General features: G+C 36.7%; 1 protein-coding gene across 1 annotated transcript; it reads right to left on the bottom strand.

The window, feature by feature from the left end:
- Window positions 1–3,468: 3,468 nt before the first annotated feature.
- LOC143266213 (uncharacterized) lies at window positions 3,469–3,879 on the bottom strand. Its single transcript, XM_076541816.1, has one exon. It carries the CDS (start codon window positions 3,877–3,879, stop codon window positions 3,469–3,471), a length of 411 nt encoding a protein of 136 aa, XP_076397931.1.
- Between the last annotated feature and the right edge of the window lie 6,218 nt (window positions 3,880–10,097).

The following is a 10,097-nucleotide window of genomic DNA, read 5'->3' as shown; positions in this document are numbered from 1 at the left end:
TCCGACCACGGAAGCACGAGATACCGGTCGAAATAAAAGCTGAGAGTCTCGCCACGTGTAATGGGTCGGCAACGGTGATTTTCACGAATTAACGGCACAACACAGAAAATATCGCGGGCACGACGTTCCGTTAATTTTATCGATATTCGGTGTTTCTAAATAATGGTAATAGCTCGGCGGATTATCACTATTTCGCGGAATTCGAATTGGAAAATAACTCGGGTGCGTGTGACTTCTCCAAGAGCCGGAACAACAAAAAGGACGGGGCGATCTATCGGCATCGATCAGCGAAAACGGGGATGCGCGACAGATCCTAATCGATATAGAGCGCAGGTACGCAGGAGAACAAGGACCGCGAATAGTAACTACAATTACGCATGAAAAGGATCGGTAATGCGCGTTGCCTCGTTCGCGATGAGATTTGTGATTCGCGAATTCTTCTCGATATGGCCGTCAGCGCGATATTTAATGTTTCCACGAAGACTCTCAGCTATATGCGGACTTTACGGAACATAATTATTAATTTATTAATTAATTTCTTCCTTCCTTCATTTCATTCCGTGTCGTCTCGCCTCTTCCTCTTCTCCTCCTCACTGTCTCCTTGCTTCAACCTATCCGCTTACCATTTGAAAAAAGCGCGCCATGTCTCCGCCATCTTGCTTATTGCCACGTGCCTCCGCTTCGCCCTTAGGCTTCGTCCTTAAGGGCCGCTCTCCATGCGCCTGCAGCGACCCTTCCTCGGCCATGTTGGATGTTTGCGAACCGGCCTTTACGCTCTACGCTTTCCCTCGCGCGGAAATGCCCACGTGTTCGTACGATATATCGAAGCTTGCTCGACCGACGCCATTATTTATTTACTATCGAATCACAAAAATACGAAAATAGCCAAAACTAATCACCGCGTGCATTCAATATGCCTCATTCGCCCTTTCCCACACTCTAAATATCTAATGACATTTACATTATTAATTTATTTAATTTCTGCGACTTTCTCTCGCAACTTCGACATGTCGCACGACCACGTGTTTGCGCAAGTCCTTCTTCGAGGGCAACTTTCACCCCTAAAATGCACTATTCTCACTCGCGATGTATAAAAAAAAAATCGTGTTTAAGTCGCGCACATATTTATATTATTCCGCGGTCGGCCCGAACACTCGTTTCCTCGCTTTCGATTACTCATGGGTTTGCGCCCCATGCTTTCCCTCGCGTCGCGTGGAGGTCGCCATTACCGTAATTTCGATTTTTATTTATAAATTCATTATTTCACCTCCGATTTTTACAAAACTTCACCGTTCACTTCCCCCGCGGTCTCCCCTCACTTCACAACATTATTTATCGCACTTCAACCAAAATTGAACTTTATCGCGGAGCGATCTTCGAACACGTGCGCTCGCCACGACAGCTGGCCGTTCCTCTGACACTGTTTATAATCTGTACTTTTGTAAACAATACTATTGAATCTTTGGTTCGTATTTACATAACTGGCGAGTATAACGTTGTCATAACCTTCAACATGACATGGTTACAACAGTATATTCGTAGTCGTACATGACGTATGCGTATGTATTATGGTCGTATTTTTTCAAATAAATAAAACAAATTTTTAAATAACAAAAATGCCCAAAATTTTATTTTTTATTTCTTCTTATTATTCAAAATACTAGAAAATGATTTAATATATTTGTAAAAATTCTTTCGAAGTATTTTATTAAAAACGTTAATTATATTTCAATGAACTTATTCCAGATTTTAATTTGAAACATTTTTCGAGTACTGAATTATTAAAGAAATAATTGTGTCTCTACATTAAAATATACTGCATTATATAATAATACAATATTACAATTCAATATTCTGTCGTATCATAATAACAAATCAATATCCTGTTGTATCATAATTACAAATAAATTATACAGTTCTAATAGTAAAGTGGGACAAAAATCAGTTTCTAATTATGAAGGTACTAGAGTTATTATCGATTAACGATAAAGTCACAGTGATAGGAGCCGTTTATTTTGAAAGTGGAACATGTCCATTTTGAAAAAGCGAAGATAATGGTAACATATGATGAAACTTAATAAAGTTAATTTAACAATTTATTAACTACACGTTTTTACTATTCACTTATTTACACCACACGTGTTTACTATTTGCCTTCCGAATCTATTCTCCGTGTTTACTATTTGTCTTCCGAATCTATTCTCTTCCTCCCGCCCTTCCTTAAAGACCTTTAATCACCTCGAAACTTGTGACTACGACAGAACAGAGTCCCCATAAGCCTCACGAATCATTTTATTTGTCTCTTCAAGAGATTTGTTTAGTTTAGCACAAAAGCTTTATCGCGTATCGTTGTTCCGATCGTCGACTTCACTTTTTCCGTGACACGGTCACCAAACAGGGGTTCACAAAAATTCATGTCCTGTCCATTTCACTTCTCGGAGAGCCCGGGGACCGGGTTCGTTGAAAAGCTTAAGGCCCCCCCCCCCCCCCCCCCATCTAGCACTAGTGGTCCGACCCCCCTCCGACCAACAGGAGCGGCGCAGGAATTTCGTTCGCATTACTTTCGGAACACACCATGTATATTATTACCGATATTATGGCGCTGTTATCGATAGCACTATAATTATTATTTCTATTACTCTTATTACTCTCAATATAACTTATATTATTACTCATATTATGTAGCTATTATCGGTAGACCTATAATAATTATTCCTATTACTGTCATTGTCATCAATATCACTTATATTATTACCCATATGATGGTGCTGTTATCGATGGTGTTACAATTATGGGTTTAAATCAAAATAATATTACTTCTATATGACTAAATTATTAGTTTATTATATAAAGAGAATGAAATAACACGCGACACACTTGCTATATCAGAACAGAGAGAGAGTGGGGGAAGAACAAAAGATGGGGACTCCCGCAATTTTACGCATCAAACTTCATACGTCATGCTCGCCAGAACATACGCACATAGCCATGCGTTGACAAGTCTTAACAGATAGCACTACAATTAATATTTTTATTAATCTTAGTATTCTTAATATAATTTATATGATTACCCATATAATGTTCCCATTATCGATAGAACTATAATTATTATTCCTATTAGTCTTGTTACTAACAATATAACTTATATTATTACCCATATTGTGTTGCTGTTATCGATAGTAATTTTGTTATCCGTCCGTTATTCTTAGACACTCTACTTCAGATACTGGAAACAACTTGATGTCGTTTGCAGTGCAGATGCATATAGATTTCTTGTAAAAATAGCAAAAGAGAGATATATGTCTGTTCGTGTCAGCAAATACTGTAGCTAGTTATTCTTGTAATAAAGGATTAGACTTCTTAGGTAGTAAGTATAACAAGTGACGTGTAAAGATCTGTATAAAAGAGCAGAGAAAACAGGACTTTTACACCCTCAATTCCCTCCCTTTTCCTCTCCATTATCCCATCTCAGTAACCCAACCCACTATCCTCCTGCTCTTTCCTGCTTAGGGTAACTTTGGCAAAAGCCGAAAATGCTTTCCAATTATTTTTACTGCTCAAGAGATAGATTTCCAAATTTCCTGGTGCCAGGAGTTCTTCTTCCGGAGGTATACCGTATTCCTTTCTTTCAGTATCCCAGCGTTTACAATGAAAAATAGAATGTTCCACATCGTCTGTTGCATATCCGCAGTACTTACAGGCTGCGCTATCTCTTCTTCTTATCTTTTTAAGGAACTGATTAAAAGTCCGGTGCCCGGAGAGCGCCTGAGTCAGATGATATGTAACTTCTCTATGCTTCCTGTTCTTCCAGCGGATGACATCCGGCAAGACTCTTCTGGTCCATGCACCACTGTCCTGTGGGCCTCTCGTTCCTGCCATCCCTTTTGAATTTCTTTCTCAATTTTTTTCTTCATTGCCTTTCTTATTGCATTATTTTTTGTAACATTATTCCTCGTCATATTTTGCCAGAGATTAAAATTGTCTCTTCTCCCTTTTGCAACATGGTCCAGATGGGGGAGTCCCGCAATGAGCCCTGTAGCCTCCCCCGATGTTGACCTATATGCACAGCTGATAAGCTGTGCGCTTTTTAACCGACTTCGAAAAAGGAGGAGGTTACTCAATTCGATCAATATATTTTTTTTTCTATGTGTGCCCGCCGATTACGCCTAGCTGAATGGACCGATCGGAACGAAACCTTTTGCATCTTGTATGTTCTGACTCCTCATTGGTACCATTATCAAAAAATTTTTCATTTTTTAATTGCAAAGTATTGTTATTGCAAAAAAACCGGCAACTTTTGAAATAAACTTTTCTCGATTTTAGTGCGCTTTTAATATCTTATCACGGACATGATTCTGAACAATTTTGTTCGTATACAAATTTCACGGAGAGCCTTAGTTTTCGAGATATTAGCGAAAAATTGTTCAAAAGTTTTGAAATCAACTTTGGACGATTTTAATGTGCTTTTAATATGTTATCAGGCGCACGATTCTGAACAACTTTTTCCTTATCCGCACTTAAGGGGAAGCTTTAGTTTTCGAGTTATTAGCAAAAAACTATTGTTACTAATATATTGAATTCCACGTATGCCTCCGTGTTTCTGGTGGTGTATGAGTCAACATGCAGTCGCCAATTTTCTACTGTTTCTATACGTCTTGTCGGCCGAAAATCAGTATATATGTATAGTAACTATTGTTATTGCAAAATCCTATTATTTGGTATTGTTATGTAAGAAATGCACCGATCGCGATGAAACTTTTCGAATCTTGAAGATCTTTCCAAGATGATCTCATTTGTAACAGACATTTATGGGACCAGTTAATTGTTAATAACTACTGATATTGCAAAAGATTTATTCTAACCCGGCGAGAAATATGGCGACCGTGATTTTTCAAAATTGCTCCTGTAAGTAGACTTCGTCAATTTCTTTATCAATTGGCCGCAAATAAAAGAGAAGGAAAAAAACAGACTTGGCTTGTTTCTTTACGTGTCAGTCGCTGGAAGCTGATTTGCATTATTTGTTTGCAAAAGCAAGCGTCGTAATCTTTCCATTTCTACGAGTGCTCGCTCGTCATGAGGTTTAACTAGGACTTTGTTTGGCGCTAAATCAGATAAAACTAGACCATCTAGACTTTTAACACGACTAACAAGGGACATCACCAAGGTGTCACACGCGGATTTTAATGAAATTGATATATGTTGTAGCTTTTTAAAAATCATTTGACACGTATTTTTTTATATCTGCGGACATCCATGTTGAGGGGGTGAAAATAGCCCTCAAAGTTGGGGGTTGAAAACACATTTTCTTCAATATCTCGGAAACTAGAGGGTGTAGGAAGGTGAATTTTTTTTAAATTGTGTAGTTTTTAGTCAGCAATTTAGTTACTGACAAAAATTTCGGGAGAAATTATTTATTTAAATAATATATTTAAAAAATGCACTTTTTTTCAATTTTTCACCCTAAATGCAGTTCGATTTTTTTGCAGCTTTGTATATTAAACATATGGATCAAAATAGGGGATACGTGTTTTTGGAATTTTTTGTTTATTGCAATTTAGCAATAATTATTACGTATACAATTTTCTTCTACTTTTTACGGAGAAGTGAATTGAGATTTGTTTTCGAAGAGGGTCAGCCCTTTTTATGCGATAATCTGTTACGTTTTTAACAATTAGACAATATCAGATGTTTATTGTGCCATCGGTAGCCAGGGAAGGTCTCTACGGGCAGGTATAAATCCGCTGCGGTACCAGTCGTCGCTTTACGGAACATAGGTTTCTATGGCCAATGAAACTCTTTACGAAAATTATTCCAAAATATACTGATGCAGGAAAGTGGGTATGAATAAGTATATGGTAATTGTATTATTGTTTCCCTTTTTGAACATTTGTAAAATTTATTTTTTATAAGTATGGATGTTAATCCCATTAATGTTATAAACATTTTAATGAAAATATTTAACTCTAATAAGCAGGAAGCACACATAAATCGAAACAAAGTTAAACTGGCATAAAGCATAACAGATGCAATCGACATGTATAAAGAATGCGCATATACGGATATAGAAATGCAACAAGAGTTTATATTTGATGATTTCACGTGTTCAAATCTTGCCTATTTTTGTAAATTAAGAGGAAATGGAATAAGCTTCTACTTAAAAATCTGCCAATATTTTTTTGTTCCGTGGGAACCAGAAAATACTATTTGCTTCTCGATTCATGGAATATATATAGCAAAAAGAAGTTATGACGATCAATCACAAGGTAGGAAACAGTGTAAGAAACAGAAAATACTAAAAATTCCAAAAAATACCATACCGTTTGTTCAATCATTTGACATCAATAGGTTTCGAAGTTGAAAAAATTTTGTTCGGAAAATTTCTGATCCTTTAGTATTAGTGAATTTAAATACAAATTTATTCGCAAAAGGCAATGTAATAATAAAATAATTTTCGGAAAAAAAATACACCGACTTCGAAATGCACTAAAAAGTATAAAATAATTTCTATTTCCTAATGAAGTAATTTCTATTTCTCTGAATCATACAATTACGTCACAGATATGAATTAAACCTATTTACTCGTTAGGTAGTATATTAAATACATTTCAACCTTTTCGGGGGCGGCGCAAAATTAAAAGATTTTTTTGAACATGTCAACCTTTGGACAGCCGAACATAGGCAAAGCTTGTATAGCTATTTTTTTTTCTATACATATAATTCGACAGCACGCCGCGAAGTAGGTGTTAGTGCGTATAGAATGTAACTATGGTCTATCTAGCCCTTTGCGGACGGGACGGTTCGAAGTGAACCGTGGGGCCGAGCTCCTGCCGCGATAGTCATTAAAAATTGCCGGCGTATATTTCTGCCTAAACGCGGTTTTCGTTCATAGCATTCCAAGTCATATTCTGGACATATTATATATACATGCACAGATTTACGTGCATGAACACATGTACGCGTTTCTCGGCTCAATCAACTGTTTTCGCCAAACGCAAGTATGAGTTCTTCGGCCAATTTGATGATTCACGCAGAACGCATATATGCGGCGGTAGTCCGCAAAGGGCTATATTCATAGAGTATGCGACGGAAAGACTCGACCGCCGCATATACTATAAAGCTAGAGCCCATCTGTCGCAAATTTGGTAATTCCCGCGTCGTGGGCTCCGTTTATAGGTTCTTAGATCCATGGCTTCTACACGCGAACGAAGTCGATTCAATTTCATTTATATCAGAAACGTTGATCAAATGAAGATGCAGACATTACATTTACGTATATTACCAGGTATATCTATAATGGTTCGTATTCTTTCTCGGGATTTATTAATTTCCAATACGCCATACCACAATCAACTGGTTATTGGCAGCAACGTTTACTGAGGTATTTTTAATTTTGCGCCGCCTCCGAAAAAGTTGAAATGTATTTAATATACTACCTAACGAGTAAATAGGTTTAATTCATATCTGTGACGTAATTGTATGATTCAGAGAAATAGAAATTACTTCATTAGGAAATAGAAATTATTTTATACTTTTTAGTGCATTTCGAAGTCGGTGTATTTTTTTTCCGAAAATTATTTTATTTAACGCTTTTTAGTGGAATGGGGAGAATTGTATAGGATACTGTGAGACAGTTCTTCCAGGCTTTTCTTGACTGCGTAAATGCCATGAGCATAATTAAGTAAAAGACAACATGCATATTCGTTTTTCAACTTTTTTGCAACAATAATCCTTTGCAACTAAAAAATGAAAAAATTTTTGATAATGGTATCAATGGGGAGTTAGACTCCACAAGATGCGAAAAGCTTTGTTCCGATCGGACCACCCACCTAGGAAAAACCGCCGAACATGCATAGAAAAAATAATCCTTTGCAACTAAAAAATAAAAAAAATGTTTGTTAGAACGGTAGGGAGACTTTACCAAGCAATGGGAATAATACACCAACGTCAACGTGAACTCATCTTGCTGCATAAGTTGCGTGTCAAAGCGGCAAAGCTTAGTTAGTGTTTTGGTACAGTGCATTGTAATTGCCCTTTCTTGTCTTTCCCGTGCATAGCACGGGGCGTTCCACTAATAATAATAACAATAGTTATTCGCTAATATCACGAAAACTAGAGCTTACCGCCAATTATGCATAAGGAAAAACTCGTTTAGAATCATGCTACTAATAACGTATTAGAAGGACATAAAAATCGTTCGAAGTTGGCTTCAAAAGTTAACAACAATTTCTGTAATATCTCGAAAACAAAAGCTTTCCGTCAATTTCGCAAGAGGAAAAAGTTGCCCAGAACCACGCCCCTAACAACATATTCAAAGCACATTAAAATCGTTCGACGTTGATTTCAAAAGTTAATAACAATTTTTTTCGCTAATATCTCGAAAACTAAACATTTCCGCGAAATTTGTATAGGAATAAAATTGCACAGAATCATGTCCGCGATAAGATATTGAAAGCGCACTAAAATCGAGAAAAGTTTATTTTAAAAGTTGCCGGTTTTTCTGCAATAACAACACTTTGCAATTAAAAAATGAAAAATTTTTTGATAATGGTACCAATGGGGAGTCAGCACCTTCCATATGCAAAAGGTTTCATTCCGATCGGTCGACCCAGTTAGGCGTAATCGGCGAACATACATAGAAAAAGAAAAAAGTTGCCGGTTGTTTTGCAATAACAACACTTTGCAATTAAAAAATGAAAAACTTTTTGATAATGGTACCCATGGGGGGTCAGCAGCTACCGTATGCAAAAGGTTTCATTCCGATCGGTCCATCCAGCTAGGCGCAATGCGCGAACATACATAGAAAAAAAAAAAAAAAAAAAAAAAAAATATATACTGGTCGAATTGAGTAACCTCCTCCTTTTTCGAAGTCGGTTAAAAAATTGATAAAGTTAGAGTTGAATGCTTGCTTCTGAAGATTATACTATATAGTATGCACAATAATGAAATTCATTGAAGGAATTCATTATACCTTCGGTTAATAGTCTCATTGACCATAGAAATCTATGTTCCGTATTACGACGACTGGTACCGCGACGGACTTATACCTGTTCGCTGGACCTTCCCTGGACACCGATGTAACAATAAACATCTGATATTGCCCAATTGTTAAGTAAGTGACAAATTATCGCATAAAAAGGGCTAACCCTCTTCGAAAACAGATCTCAACTCACTTCTCCGTAAAAAGTAGAAGAAAATTGTATATGTAATAATTATTGCTAAATTGCAATAAATAAAAAATTCCAAAAACACGTATCCCCTATTTTGATCCATATGTTTAGTATACAAAGCTGCAAAAAAATCGAACTGCATTTAGGGTGAAAAATTGAAAAAAAAGTGCATTTTTTAAATATATTATTTAAATAAATAATTTCTCCCGAAATTTTTGTCACTAACTAAATTGCTGACTAAAAACTACACAATTTAAAAAAAAATTCACCTTCCTACACCCTCTAGTTTCCGAGATATTGAAGAAAATGCGTTTTCAACCCTCAACTTTGAGGGCTATTTTCACCCCCTTAACATGGATGTCCGCAAATATAAAAAAATATGTGTCAAATGATTTTTAAAAAGCTACAACATATATCAATTTCATTAAAATCCGCGTGTGACACCTTGGTGATGTCCCTTGTAAGTGCAACGTAAATTTGACCTTTTGCAAAATTCCTTTTGCCAAGATCAATTACAGCTTTGTTTAATGTGGTCCCTTGTAGTTTGTGCACCGTTACTGCCCAACTTAAAATAAGTGGTAACATTCTGCGCTCGACGTCCCCATAACCTTTTGTCGCCTGAAACGTTGCTGAAACTGGAGATATTGGAATGTAACCATCAATATCCTTGAACCTATTTCCAACAGATTTGTCGTCAAATTTTATAAGCACTGAATCCGGCAATTCTCCCCGTTCTAGTTGGTCTCTTCTAAGTGCCGGCCATCTAAATTTCTTAACTATTCCCAATGCACCGTTTATCAAACCATCAGAAATTGATATATTTCGCCGCAGCATGATTCGCGATCCCTCGGCTAACGTTATTGTGTGTAACAGTCCGCCACAGTTATTAACATTTGTAGGAATAACATTTTCTGGTGGCCTTTTTCCATA

Source organism: Megachile rotundata, unplaced genomic scaffold (genome assembly GCF_050947335.1).
Source record: "Megachile rotundata isolate GNS110a unplaced genomic scaffold, iyMegRotu1 scaffold0092, whole genome shotgun sequence".
NCBI classification, from domain to species: domain Eukaryota; kingdom Metazoa; phylum Arthropoda; class Insecta; order Hymenoptera; family Megachilidae; genus Megachile; species Megachile rotundata.
This window is presented reverse-complemented; position numbering and strand designations above follow the sequence as displayed.

Excerpts from the sequence above, each read along its gene's own strand:
- LOC143266213 (XM_076541816.1), bottom strand. The coding sequence starts at position 3,879 with ATGGCAGGAACGAGAGGCCCACAGGACAGTGGTGCATGGACCAGAAGA.